Source organism: Bufo bufo, chromosome 4 (genome assembly GCF_905171765.1).
Source record: "Bufo bufo chromosome 4, aBufBuf1.1, whole genome shotgun sequence".
Lineage (NCBI taxonomy): Eukaryota > Metazoa > Chordata > Amphibia > Anura > Bufonidae > Bufo > Bufo bufo.
This window is the reverse complement of record NC_053392.1, coordinates 35,225,829-35,241,390: the sequence shown is the minus strand read 5'-3', so window position 1 is coordinate 35,241,390 and position 15,562 is coordinate 35,225,829. Positions and strand designations below refer to the sequence as shown.

Here is a 15,562-nt window from a genome sequence, read left to right as displayed (position 1 = left end):
GCATCTGATCCCCCCCTCCCCCATTATATTTGTGCAGTCACCTCCACCTTTGGACTTCCTATCCAAGGTCCCATCCATAGACATGTCATAGGGGCCTCCCCTTCCCAAATTATGTGCATTTGTACAATCACCCCCCCCCCCCCCCCTCCATGTCCAGAGCAGTGCTCCTTCCTGGAGGTGGCAGGGGCTGCACTATAGGTGCAGGTGCAGTCTATGAGACAGCTGCTGCCCCCCACCCCCATGTCCAGAGCAGTGCTCCTTCCTGGAGGTGGCTGCACTATGGGTGCAGTCTATGAGACAGCTGCTGCCCCCATGTCCAGAGCAGTGCTCCCTCCTGGAGGTGGCAGGGGCTGGACCATAGGGGCAGTCTATGAGACATCTGCTGTCCCCATTCCAGGGCAGTGCTCCCTCCTGGAGGTGGCAGGGGCCGGATATTGGGTGCAGTCTATGAGACAGCTGCTGGCCCCCATGTCCAAGGTAGTGCTTCCTCCTGGAGGTGGCAGGGGCTGGACCATAGGGGCAGTCTATTAAACATCTGCTGCCCCCCATGTCCAGAGCAGTGCTCCCTCCTAGAGGTGGCAGGGGCTGGATATTGGGTGCAGTCTATGAGACAGCTGCTGGCCCCATGTCCAGGGCAGTGCTCTCACTGGAGGTGTCTGGGCTGCACTATGGGTGCAGGTGTAGAGTGCAGTATATGAGACAGCTGCTGGCCCCCATGTCCAGAGCAGTGCTCCCACTGGAGATGTCTGGGCTGCACTATGGGTGCAGGTGTAGAGTGCAGTATATGAGACAGCTGCTGGCCCCCATGTCCAGAGCAGTGCTCCCTCCTGGAGGTGGCAGGGGCTGGACCATAGGGGCAGTCTATGAGACATCTGCTGCCCCCATGTCCATGGCAGTGCTCCCTCCTGGAGGTGGCAGGGGCTGGATATTGGGTGCAGTCTATGAGACAGCTGCTGGCCCCATGTCCAGGGCAGTGCTCTCACTGGAGGTGTCTGGGCTGCAGGTCTCCAGGGTCTGTGGCTGAGGATGCCTGTAGATGTCCTCCTGCCCTCCCCTTTGAGAGCAGACAGCCTTATATGGCCGGGGCTGGCAGTGGCTGAGCCTCCTGAGGGTGGTGCTGAAAGGACAGCTCCACAGGCAGCAGCAGCAGCAGCAGCCTCCTCTCCAGGAGAGCATGGACCTCTGCTGCAGCCATGACCTGGGGCACCGCGGCCACCTACCTGCAGGAAGCCCCTGAGACCCCCCGAGCTGCACCATGAAGAGGCAAAACGTCCGGACCTTGGCTCTCATCATCTGCACCTTCACCTATCTCCTGGTGGGAGCCGCCGTCTTCGATGTCCTGGAGTCGGACAAGGAGACCACGGAGAAGAAGAAGCTGGAGGACAAGAGGAGCGAGCTGCGGGGCAAGTACAACCTGACTGAGGAGAACTACACCGAGCTGGAGTGGGTCGTCCTGAAGCTCAAGCCCCACAAGGCGGGGGTGCAGTGGACCTTCGCAGGGTCCTTCTACTTCGCCATCACTGTGATCACCACCATAGGTAGGAGAGCAAACTTCTGCTGCTGTGTGGGGGCTGCTGGGAGACAAAGGGTGGCCAAAGGGGGCTCCGGCACAGCTGGGGTTAAGGATTGCTGAGGAGAACTACAGCTCTGAGGGCGAAGTGTAGATAGAAGTCCTGGAGATATCTCTCCAGGTGGATGTCCTGAGAACTGTGGTGTGAGATGGATAGATAGATAGATAGATAGATAGATAGATAGATAGATAGATAGATAGATAGATAGATAGATAGATAGATAGATAATAGATAGATATGAGATAGATAGATAGATAGATAGATAATAGATAGATAGATAGATAGATAGATAGATAGATAGATAGATAGATAATAGATAGATAGATAGATAGATAGATAGATAGATAGATAATAGATAGATAATAGATAATAGATAGATAGATAGATATGAGATAGATAGATAGATAGATAGATAGATAATAGATAATAGATAGATAATAGAGAGATAGAGAGATAGATAGATAGATAGATAGATAGATAGATAGATAATAGATAGATAATAGATAGATAGATAATAGATAATAGATAGATAGATAGATATGAGATAGATAGATAGATAGATAGATAACAGATAGATAGAAGATAATAGATAATAGATATGAGATAGATAATAGATAGATAGATAATAGATAGATAGATAAAGGTTCCATTGAGAGGACCGAAACGTCGCATCTGGTGTAATAAAATACGCTTTTTTTGGAAGTGCCGTGGAATTTCCTTTTTTTAGACAGATAATATAATAATATATCTCCGTCTTCTCATAGACACATTGTTTCCATGTCTCTGAGCTCCAGTATGTCCTCTCCATGGAATCCAGTGGTCAGGTTGTCCTGAGTTTTGGGGGTGTCAGGAGTCCTATACTGGGGGGGCACACCTCCGCCGGTGCAGCAGGATACTAGGACTTCTATATTTAGCCCCCGTTTCTATCGCCTTTCTCTACTATGTAACAATTTATAGATCTGGGGAGGAGCTGAGAGGACGGTGCGATGAGAGGGCGAAAAATAGACAACATGCAACTGTCACACCCCAGGGCGACTGCTACACACCATGTGTGAGGTCTATTCTGAGACACAAGATGTGCACATCAAGTAGAAGACACCAGCTCCAACCGGTGCCATAGCTGCTCCAGGGGCCCCAAGGACCAGAGGTGTAACTTGAGTCTGTATCAGGGGCCCCATGTACCATGTGCAATCTATAGCACTGGTGACTTCTTACCTGGTAGAGGGGCCATTTGACCTCCTGAGGGACCACAACTGCCTCCTCTTAACCCTCTATAGCTATGACCCCTGCTGGTAACATCACAACATTTGATGATGTCACTTAATGCAAGACCCTTAGCCAATTTCCCAGTAGCACTATCTGTAAGGGTTCACTCCCTTGCCCCTCCACTGTAGACCTCCTCAGGTACCAGATCACAACATCCTAGGATGATTGCCTGACCTACCTCAGACCTGCCACCCTAGGGGCACTCTGACTCTTAGGCCATTTTACTCTTCTACGCTTTACAGTCCTATAGAAGCCCAGCACAGGACCACCGAGTTCATGGGATAGTGGGACCTGAGGTGGACACCCTCCCAAAGTTCTCCAGAACAGTCACTGAACCTAACGGTACCTACGTATCTCAATAATATTGCTCAGATTCCTAAAATCTGGGACCACGATGGACCTGAGTCGTGGTGAGGAGCATGCAGAGTAGATAGGAATACATGGACTGGCCCTTTAAGTACATTTAACCCTTACCCCACTAGGACTGTCTGCTAATTTTTCGTATTTGGTCGCTGAGGCACTACAAACATCCAGAGCTGACTCCACTGTCTCTGAAGATGAGGTCTCCAGGAACCGACGGAGACATCAATATCTAGAGATTGCTATCATGAGAACAGCGCTAGGGCAAGAAGTAGAATAACACATCTACAGATCATAGTGGGGGGTCACTGTTATGGGGGCACTGTGGATGTCACTGTTATGGGGGCGCTGTGGATGTCACTGTTATGGGGGCACTGTGAATGTCATTGTTGTGGGGGCACTGTGGATGTCACTGTTATGGGGCCACTGTGGATGTCACTGTTATGGGGACACTGTGAATGTCACTGTTATGGGGGCACTGTGGATGTCACTGTTATGGGGGCACTGTGGATGTCACTGTTATGGGGGCACTGTGGATGTCACTGTTATGAGGGCACTGTGAATGTCACTGTTATGGGGGCGCTGTGGATGTCACTGTTATGGGGGCACTGTGGATGTCACTGTTATGGGGGCACTGTGGATGTCACTGTTATGGGGGCACTGTGGATGTCACTGTTATGGGGGCGCTGTGGATGTCACTGTTATGGGGGCACTGTGAATGTCATTGTTGTGGGGGCACTGTGGATGTCACTGTTATGGGGCCACTGTGGATGTCACTGTTATGGGGACACTGTGAATGTCACTGTTATGGGGGCACTGTGGATGTCACTGTTATGGGTGGCACTGTGAATGTCACTGTTATGGGGCCGCTGTGGATGTCACTGTTATGGGGGCACTGTGGATGTCACTGTTATGGGTGGCACTGTGGATGTCACTGTTATGGGGGCGCTGTGGATGTCACTGTTATGGGGGCACTGTGGATGTCACTGTTATGAGGGCACTGTGGATGTCACTGTTATGGTGGCGCTGTGGATGACACTGTTATGGGGGCGCTGTGGATGTCACTGTTATGGGACGCTGTGGATGTCACTGTTATGGGGGCGCGGTGGATGTCACTGTTATGAGGGCGCTGTGGATGTCACTGTTATGGGGGTGCTGTGGATGTCACTGTTATGGTGGCACTGTGGATGTCACTGTTATGGTGGCACTGTGGATGTCACTGTTATGGTGGCACTGTGGATGTCACTGTTATGGTGGCACTGTGGATGTCACTGTTATGGGGGCACTGTGGATGTCACTGTTATGGGGGCGCTGTGGATGTCACTGTTATGGGGGCACTGTGAATGTCATTGTTGTGGGGGCACTGTGGATGTCACTGTTATGGGGCCACTGTGGATGTCACTGTTATGGGGACACTGTGAATGTCACTGTTATGGGGGCACTGTGGATGTCACTGTTATGGGTGGCACTGTGAATGTCACTGTTATGGGGGCGCTGTGGATGTCACTGTTATGGGGGCACTGTGGATGTCACTGTTATGGGTGGCACTGTGGATGTCACTGTTATGGGGGCGCTGTGGATGTCACTGTTATGGGGGCACTGTGGATGTCACTGTTATGAGGGAATTGTGGATGTCACTGTTATGGTGGCACTGTGGATGTCACTGTTATGGGGGCGCGGTGGATGTCACTGTTATGAGGGCACTGTGGATGTCACTGTTATGGGGGTGCTGTGGATGTCACTGTTATGGTGGCACTGTGGATGTCACTGTTATGGTGGCACTGTGGATGTCACTGTTATGGTGGCACTGTGGATGTCACTGTTATGGTGGCACTGTGGATGTCACTGTTATGGGGGCACTGTGGATGTCACTGTTATGAGGGCACTGTGGATGTTACTGTTATGGGGGCGCTGTGGATGTCACTGTTATGGGGGCGCTGTGGATGTCACTGTTATGGGTGTCACTGTGGATGTCACTGTTATGGGGGCACTGTGAATGTCACTGTTATGGCGGCACTGTGGATGTCACTGTTATGGGTGTCACTGTGGATGTCACTCTTATGGGGTGCTGTGGATGTCACTGTTATGGGGGCACTGTGGATGTCACTGTTATGAGGGCACTGTGGATGTTACTGTTATGGGGGCACTGTGGATGTCACTATTATGGGGGTGCTGTGGATGTCTCTGTTATGGGGGCACTGTGGATGTCACTGTTATGGGTGTCACTGTGGATGTCACTCTTATGGGGTGCTGTGGATGTCACTGTTTTGGGGGCACTGTGGATGTCACTGTTATAGGAGCACTGTGGATGTCACTGTTATGGGGGCACTGTGGATGTCACTGTTATGGGAGCACTGTGGGTATCACTGTTATGGGGGCGCTGTGGATGTCACTGTTATGGGGGCACTGTGGATGTCACTGTTATGGGGACTCTGTGGATGTCACTGTTATGGGGGCGCTGTGGATGTCACTGTTATGGGGGCACTGTGGATGTCACTGTTATGGGGGCACTGTGGATGTCACTGTTATGGGGACACTGTGGATGTCACTGTTATGGGGGCACTGTGGATGTCACTGTTATGGGGGCACTGTGGAGGTCACTGTTATGGGGGCACTGTGGGTATCACTGTTATGGGGGCACTGTGGGTATCACTGTTATGGGAGCACTGTGGATGTCACTGTTATGGGGGCACTGTGGATGTCACTGTTATGGGGGCACTGTGGATGTCACTGTTATGGGGGCGCTGTGGAGGTCACTGTTATCGGGGCACTGTGGATGTCACTGTTATGGGGCACTGTGGATGTCACTGTTATAGGGGTGCTGTTTTTATTAATACACATTACATTCCAGTTGATGGATCCTGCGGTTGTCAGCAGGATCTATGGACAGTCAATTGTGTTAGGGAGATGGACACCACCGTCAGGCATCCAGATCAGCCATGTCTCATTTCCATGGATAACTACCCCAGGTCATCCCTGACATCTGCATCCTACCGCAATGTGCTATTGGCACGGGTCGAGCAGGAGCAGTGTGTGTGTGTGTCCAACACAAGTGATTGCAGATCAATCAATGGATGGGTAGATGGATGGATTTGAAGTGTTCATGCCATAATTGATGCAAAAAAATTAAAATCAGACATCATATAGAACATGAGAGTCTATTTCTAACAAACCTAGAACCAGCCCTGTACCTCACATGAATCCAGAGATCTCCAACTTCACTGCTCCAATTGTTCTGTTAGATTTATTTCAGGTTGGCCGTTCAGGAGGTGTGCCGTTTCTCGGGGGGGGGGGGGGGCATGTCCTGTCCGCTGCAGCTCTTTCACTGTAATTGCTACACCTTCTAACAGACAATGACAGTTGAAGATTTAAACTGAGCATGTGCGACCTCCTCAGTGAGTTCGACAAGAAATACGAAAAAGAACTAACAGCAGGTGGCGCTATACAGACACATTTTATTAAATAACTCACTGGCTATACTAACATTTTAATTACATGCAATTCCAAAAGTTTTCAGATTCAGGTGCTAGTTTAAAAAAATTAATATTTTTCATGACCAGCGTTTAAACATTGTTGAAGATAATGTCTATAATTGGACATTGGGAAGCCATCCACTTTATACCTTTTTTTACACAATGTGTTCAGGACTACTGTAAGGTCCATAGCCATTAGAGATGGCCTTGCTGTTCACCTGGCGTTCGTTTTGCGGCGAACTTTGCGCGTTCGAGATTCGCCGAACATGCGAACATATGCCGATGTCCGCCGGCGCCATATTCTTTTGCATTGCGCCGAACTTTGACCCATGACACATCCATCAGGTGGGACAGGACAGCCAATTGAGACGTTTCAGCACATGGACACACCCCCACCCTATCACAGAACCCGATCTGGCAGCCATTTTACGTTCTGTGTTTTGCCAGTGTAGGGAGAGGTTGCTGTGTGGAGCAGGGACAGACTGTTAGGGACACCAAACGCTAGCTAATAGGGCCACAAAAATCCTTTTAAGGACTGGTATACATGTGCTATCGATAAGTGTGATATACTGAGGGGTGTGATATACTTATAATGTACTTTCTAACATAGAAAGTATATTATAGTGCATTTGTATTGTGCAGCAGTTGTGTGCGGTTCTGCTTTAATACCGCAGCTATATAGAGGGACAAACGCTATTGGAACAACTATTTGCAACGAGTGTGATATACCTGTTGCCCCAACAAAAACTGATTGAGGGGTGTGATATACCGCTTCTACAAAATACTGATTGACGGCTGCAATATACCTGTTGCCCCAAATAAACAGGGTGGTGTGATATACTGTTGTGGCAAAAAATTATAATTGAGGGGAGTGATACACCTGCTTCCACAAAATAGTGATAAAGGGGATTGATATACCGGCTTCCACAAAATATTGATTGGGGCCTGCGATATACCTGCTTCCACAAAATAGTGATTAAGGGGTTTGATATACCAGCTTCCACAAAATATTGATTGGGGCCTGCGATATACCTGCTTCCACAAAAAAAAAACTGATTAAGAGGATTGATATACCCGCTTCCACCAAATATTGATTGAGGCCTGCGAGATACCTGCTCCCACAAAATAGTGATTAAGGGGTTTGATATACTTGCTTCCACAAAATATTGATTGAGGCCTGCGATAGACCTGCTTCCACAAAATACTGATTAAGGGGTTTGACATACCTGTTTCCACCAAATATTGATTGAGGCCTGCGATACACCTGCTTCGACAAAATACTGATTAAGGGGATTGATATACTTGCTTCCACCAAATATTGATTAAATCCTGCGAGATACCTGCTTCCACAAAATACTGATTAAGGGGTTTCATATACCTGCTTCCACAAAATATTGATTGAGGCCAGTGATATACCTGCTTCCACAAAATACAGATTGAGGGGTTTGATATACCTGTTTCCACCAAATATTGATTGAGGCCAGCGATATACCTGCTTCCACAAAATACTGATTAAGGGGATTCATATACCTGCTTCCACCAAAAATTGATTGAGGCCTGCAACATAACTGCTTCCACAAAATACTGATTAAGGGGTTTGATATACCTGTTTCCACAAAATATTGATTGAGGCCCGCGATATACCTGCTTCCACAAAATACTGATTAAGGGGATTGATATACCTGCTTCCACCAAATATTGATTAAGGCCTGTGATATACCTGCTTTCACAAAATACTGATTAAGGGGATTGATATACCTGCTTCCACGAAATATTGATTGAGGCCTGCGAGATACCTGCTTCCACAAAATACTGATTAAGGCCTGCGATATGCCTGATTCCACAAAATACTGATTAAGGGGTTTGATATACCTTTTTCTCCCAAGTATTGATTGAGGCCTGCGATATTCCTGCTTCCACAAAATACTGATTAAGGGTATTGATATACCTGCTTCCACAAAATAGTGATTGAGGCCTGTGATATACATGCTTCCACAAAATACTGATTAGGGGATTTATATACCTGCTTCCACCAATTATTGATTGAAGCCTGCGAGATAACTGCTTCCACAAAAAACTGATTAAGGGGTTTGAACTACCTGCTTCCACAAAATATTGATTGAGGCCTGCGATATACCTGTTTCCACAAAATATTGATTAAGGGGATTGATATACCTGCTTCCACAAAATACTGATTGAGGGCTGTTATATACCTGCTTCCACAAAATACTGATTAAGGGGTTTGATATACCTGTTTCCACCAAATATTGATTGAGTCCTGCGATATACCTGCTTCCACAAAATACTAATTAAGGGGATTGATATACCTGCTTCCACCAAATATTGATTGAGGCATGCAAGATAACTGATTTCACAAAATAAAGATTAAGGGGATTGATATACCTGTTTCCACAAAATATTTATTGAGGTTCGCGATATGCCACAAAATACTGATTAATGAGATGGATATACCTGCAGGTGCACCAGGCAGGTACACCAGGCCGGAGCCTAAGTTGGAAGTTGGAGAAAGCGTGTGCGATTACTTCAAAGGATGCACGAGAGTTGGTTGAGTGGCTCATTCAGCCTTCCGCTTCTGCACCCTCCTCATCCTCTGTATATGCACCCTCCTCACTCTCTGCTGTGTACACCTCCAAAGACACCAACACCACCGCCACCACCATAGCCCCTCCACTCGAGTTAGAGGAATTATTTTCCCATCCAGACTTTACTGATGCGCAGCCATTCTTGACATCGGATGATGAAGAGGAGGTAGCAACGGCCGCCACCCAGCGGTCTGACGACAGTCCCCAGATCAGCCCAAGGAGGGAGGTTCCCTGCTGTTGCTGCCTACTCCAAGATCTCAAATGTCAGTGGTGGTGAAGGTGACGATTATGACGTGTCGATGGACGTCACGTGGGTGCTTACAAGAGAGGAAGAGGAGGGGAGTTCAGAGGGAGAGACGGAGCAGCAGAGAGGGGGGAGAACGAGAAGAAGCAGGAAGAGCTCGCAGGGCACAGGAGGCAATAAGCAGACTGCAAATGTATCTGGAGCGAGCCAACCACCATGCACAGTCACATCTTGCGCTCCCAGGACGCCGGCACATGGCTCCGCAGTGTGGGCTTCTTTTAAAGTGTCAGCTGCTGACAATAGTGTTGCCATCTGCAGCCTGTGCTGTCAACACATAAGTCGCAGTAAGCCCAACACTCACTTAGGGATGACCACCTTAAGAAGACACCTGGCCTCCCATCACCGAGCCCAGTGGGAGCAACGCGTCCAGAACCCACAAAGCCACATTATCGGCGCTCCACATCCTGCCTCTTTTCCTTCTCCTCTCTACTCCCATTTGTCCTCTACTCCACCTTCCACCATGCTGTCGTCGTGTTCATCTGGCAGAAGGCAGGTTTCCGTGGCCCAAATGTTCAAGTGTAAAAAGTTGACACCGGATAACCCTCTTGCCCAACGGCTGACCGCTGGCTTGTCGGAACTGCTAGCCCGCCAACTACTGATATATAAACTGGTTGACTCGGAGGCCTTTAGAAAATTTGTGGCCATTGGCACACCACAATGGAAAGTCCCCAGAAGGAAATATTTCTCCCAGAAGGGCATCCCAGAGCTATATGGCCACGTTCAGGGGCAAGTAAATATATCTCTGGCACACAGTGAAGGTGCCAAGATACATCTGACCACAGACACGTGTTCTAGCAAACAAGGGCAGGGAAAGTACATAACTTTTACTTCTGACGGCCGTCAAGCATGTAACCCGGCTCCCGTGTGGATTTGGTGTTACCGCCACAGATTGCATGCAGGTCTGCCTCTTCTTCTCCTCCTCCTACTTCATCCTCCGTCTCCTCCTTGGCTGACTCCTCCTTTTCCACCGCTACCGCCTCTTCCGCTGCACCCCCCAAAACCTATTCGACCTGCCAGGTGAGACGTTGCCATGCTGTGCTGCAGCTGTTGTGCCTGGAAGCCAAGAGCCACACCGGTCCTGCACTGCTTTCAGCTCTGCCGTCACAGGCCGATCAGTGGCTAACCATGGTTCGCCTTGCTGACATTCAGCGGCGACACCACTTGCCCGTCAGACGTCTGATTTGTGACAGCCCGATGCACTGTAACTCCACCTCGTATATGCTTAATAGGTTGTTCTAGCAGCAACGTGCAGTTAACGACTACCTGTATGAAATCTGCAGCAGGACAAGTTCTGCTCATGCCCGACGCCTGAAGACGTGCGGCCATTTGATGAGATCACCAAACTGGTCAGTCGCAGCCAGGGCGCCATCAGTGTCATTGATCAAGCCGTCGAGGAGCAGGAGCTGGAAGATGAGGAAGTCGCAATGCTGAATGAATTCCCAGGGGGGCTACTCCATCTCGGACAAATCAGCAGGAGTCTAAAGAGGAGTCATGGGAGGATGGTGGCTTGGGGCAGGAAGAGGAGGAGCAAGAAGAGCAGGCTTTGAGGGGGACTTTAAACTTTTCAGGGATCCCTGGTGTTGTCCGTGGCTGTGGGGAGGAGACAGAGGACTACATTCTCCTGGGCGATGAGCAGGAGCCAGGGCGCTCCACCGCTTCCAATTTAGTGCAAATGGCGGCCTTCATGCTCCAGTGTCTGAAGAGGGACCCCAGTATAAAAAGCATAAAGGGCAAGGACCAGTACTGGGTGGCAACGTACTTAGACCCCCGGTACAAACACAAAATGGCGGACATGTTACCAGCATCACAGAGGGCTGGCAGAATGCAGCATTTCCAGGCCTTGCTGCGAGAGTTGCTGCATTCTTCTGTTGCGGGCGCTGGCAAAGGAATTTCCACCCACAGTGAAACAGGTGCGGGTACTAATCTTACCACGCCTGTAATAATAGGGCGGTTTGAAGATGTGTTGGTCACTTCGGATATAAGATTATTCTTGCAGCCAATCCATCGACAGCCGCCCTCCGGATCCAGCCTCAGCGAAGCCTAGACCAACAGGTATCCGGCTACATCTGGTTAACAGTCGATGTGGACGCTCTGAGAAGCGAGGAACCCCTTGACTACTGGGTGTGCAGGCTTGACCTGTGGCCAGAGCTGGCACAAATTGCCATGAAACTCTTGGCTTGCCCCCCGTCGAGTGTCCTGTCCGAAAGGACGTTCGGCACAGCAGGGGGTTACCGTGACCGATAAGCGCACTCGCCTAGCTTACAACAGTGTGGACTACCTCACATTTCTAAAAATGAACGAGGCATGAATCTCCGAGGAATTCAACACCTGTGACGACTACGTGTAATTGAATTTCCTCATGCCAGCCCACAAATATCCGCCACCACACAGAACAAGGAATGGTCCTTGTCTTATGTATATACAGCGGCATAAAAGACCTTTTCTGTCAGGTGAATGCCTAATTTTTGGGGCCTGTACTGGCCTACAGTAAAATTTGTATCCAGTGACTGCCTAATGTACCTCCAGCCACATCATCACTTGTTCTTTTCTGTCAGGTGAATGCCTAATTTTTGGGGCCTGTACTCCCGTGGCCTACAGTAAAATTTGTATCCAGTGACCGCCTAATGTACCTCCAGCCATATCATCACAAGTTCTTTTCTGTCAGGTGAATGCCTAATTTTTGGGGCCTGTACTGGCCTACAGAATAATTTGTATCCAGTGACCACCTAATGTACCTCCAGCTACATCATCACAAGTTCTTTTCTGTCAGGTAAATGCCAAATTTTTTGGGCCTGTATTCCCGTGGCCTAAAATAAAATGTTTCTAGGCTCCAGCAGGGCACATTTTTGAGAGTTTCCCTTTAAGACTGATTAAAATACATATTTTTTGTGGGAATTTTTGCCAATGATCCCCCTCACTTATGTCAAGTAAGTCACTGTCCTTGTTGTGGGACTATTTGTGCACTTCTAGTAAGTATTTGGTGGCTGTAAATATGACCTGAATGTTTTTCAGGTTTGCCTGCCATTAAAGTCAATGGGGTCTGCCGTGAACGAGCGATTCGCGAACATTTGATCGCGAACGCGCGTTCGCAAAACGTCCCGGCCGAAGTTCATCCATCACTAATAGCTATTGCTGAATTGGAGAGACCAGGGAAAATTAAGATTCCTTCATTGCTAAGGATGTCCTGTACTGCTGTGCGCTGGAAAAGCCTTCATGAGCATGACTATTCTGCAGAGGTCCACCTGACCAACACCCTCGTCCCTTACTGTATACTATAGTTAATATGCAGCAACCTCCATACTCCCCCTTCACCCATATGTTCCTCCAGTCTCAAAGTACTCTTTCGCCCACATATTCCTCCATTCCCATAGCCCTGTCTTTCCCACATTTTCCTCGAGCACCATAGTCTCATCTCACCCACATGTTCTTCTAGTCCAAAGTCTTCTCTCACCCTTATGTTCCTCCATAGCCATGTCTCTCCCACATGTTCCTCCAGTCCAAAGTCCTCTCACACACACGTTCCTGCTATCTAAAGTCCTCACTCACACACAAGTTCTTCCAGTTCTATAGTCCTCTCTCAAATACAAATTCTTCTAGTCCCTTATTTTTTTTTTACACATGTTCTTCAATTCAAAAAGTCCTCTCTCATCCAAATATCCCACCATTACTAGTCCTTTCTCATCAACATGTTCTTCTAGCCCCATACTCTTTTCTCACCCATATGTTCCTCCAGTCCCATAGTCCTCTTTTCCTCATACATTTCTCCAGTCCCATAGTCCATTCTCACTCACAAGTTCCTTCAATCGTATAGTCCTCTCACAGCAACATGTTCCTCCAGTCACAGAGTTCTCCCACCAATGATGTTCCTCTAGTCCCATAGTCTTTTCTCAACCACATGTTCCTCTAGCCTCATACTCCTCTCTCACCCACATGTTCTTCTTGTCTCATAGTCCTCTTCTACTCACACGCTGCTCCGGTCCAATAATCCTCTCACACCCACGTTTTCCCAGTTGCATAGTCCTCTCACTCACATGTTCCTCTAGTGTAGCCAATTAAACAAACTTTGGAAAATAGCTTCACCAGTGTCAATTCTACATCTATTAGAAGCATTGCAGATTATATACTTCAAAAGCTCCCCCTTACAGGGGTCTTGCCAGGGTAATTTTAGATAAAGGGTTCAGGTAGACCCCCAACTCATCACCTTATCAGTATTATTGAATTGAGTATGAATTGTCCTGCAGTGCCAGGTCTATGAATAGAGAGAAAGTTAAGGTAGTAAAGGTAGAGATAGTTCTTCAGCAATTATGTAAACTGTTGCCAACATAGACTCATCATTAGTGTTGATCGCTAATATTCTAATCGCAAATTTTTATTGTGAATATCGGCACTTTGAGAATTAGCAAAAATCTAGAACATAGTGCTATATATTCTATATATTCGTAATCACTAATATTCTCGATTTATTTTTCAGCAGTACTACTGATTCTTGCTTGTGGGCCAATGAGAAGGCTGCAATATTTTTGTAAGAGCTTAGCAACATCCCTAGCAACCAATAGGAGAGTTGCCTACCCCTTTACTATATAAGAACCTCCCCAGCAGCCACTTTCTACAGTTTTTTTGCAGTTCTGAGAGAGAGAGCAGTGTCATTGCTGTGCTCTGTGCTTTCATCTGGATCCTATTCCTTATCAAATTCCATTAGATAGTTAGTTAGCTTATATACACTCACCTAAAGAATTATTAGGAACACCTGTTCTATTTCTCATTAATGCAATTATCTAGTCAACCAATCACATGGCAGTTGCTTCAATGCATTTAGGGGGGTGCTCCTGGTCAAGACAATCTCCTGAACTCCAAACTGAATGTCAGAATGGGAAAGAAAGGTGATTTAAGCAATTCTGAGCATGGCATGGTGGTTGGTGCCAGACGGGCCGGTCTGAGTATTTCACAATCTGCTCAGTTACTGGGATTTTCACGCACAACCATTTCTAGGGTTTACAAAGAATGGTGTGAAAAGGGAAAAACATCCAGTATGCGGCAGTCCTGTGGGCAAAAATGCCTTGTGGATGCTGGAGGTCAGAGGAGAATGGGCCGACTGATTCAAGCTGATAGAAGAGCAACGTTGGCTGAAATAACCACTCGTTACAACCGAGGTATGCAGCAAAGCATTTGTGAAGCCACAACACGCACAACCTTGAGGCGGATGGGCTACAACAGCAGAAGACCCCACCGGGTACCACTCATCTCCACTACAAATAGGAAAAAGAGGCTACAATTTGCACGAACTCACCAAAATTGGACTTTTGAAGACTGGAAAAATGTTGCCTGGTCTGATGAGTCTCGATTTCTGTTGAGACATTCAAATGGTAGAGTCCGAATTTGGCGTAAACGGAATGAGAACATGTATCCATCCTCTGATGGCTACTTCCAGCAGGATAATGCACCATGTCACAAAGCTCGAATCATTTCAAATTGGTTTCTTGAACATGACAATGAGTTCACTGTACTAAAATGGCCCCACAGTCACCAGATCTCAACCCAATAGAGCATCTTTGGGATGTGGTGGAACGGGAGCTTCGTGCCCTGGATGTGCATCCCTCAAATCTCCATCAACTGCAAGATGCTATCCTATCAATATGGGCCAACATTTCTAAAGAATGCTATCAGCACCTTGTTGAATCAATGCCACGTAGAATTAAGGCAGTTCTGAAGGCAAAAGGGGGTCCAACACCGTATTAGTATGGTGTTCCTAATAATTCTTTAGGTGAGTGTATATAATACAGATAGTTAGTGGGAAATAGTCAGTGTAGGTTAGTTAGTGATATAATGTAGCTGATAGGTTCCAGTGCAGGGTGTTAGGTAGTGTGATAGGGATTACTGTTTCTCTGCCGTCCATACATACAGGCTACAGACATAGTGCTGTGATGTCACAACAGTACTTAGTGCACCAATCAGTAATATCTACTCAGACCTGATAAAATGTGAAGT

The 15,562-nt window shown here is 47.7% G+C and overlaps 1 protein-coding gene across 1 annotated transcript in view; it reads left to right on the top strand.

The window, feature by feature from the left end:
* Positions 1 to 1,185: 1,185 nt before the first annotated feature.
* Positions 1,186 to 15,562, top strand: part of KCNK3 (potassium two pore domain channel subfamily K member 3) — an 80,647-nt gene continuing 66,270 nt past the window's right edge. Inside the window, exon 1 of the mRNA XM_040430949.1 lies at positions 1,186 to 1,538. Within this exon, the coding sequence (XP_040286883.1) occupies positions 1,256 to 1,538 (283 nt within the window). The 5' untranslated portion in view covers positions 1,186 to 1,255. The remainder of the gene's footprint in view (positions 1,539 to 15,562) is intronic.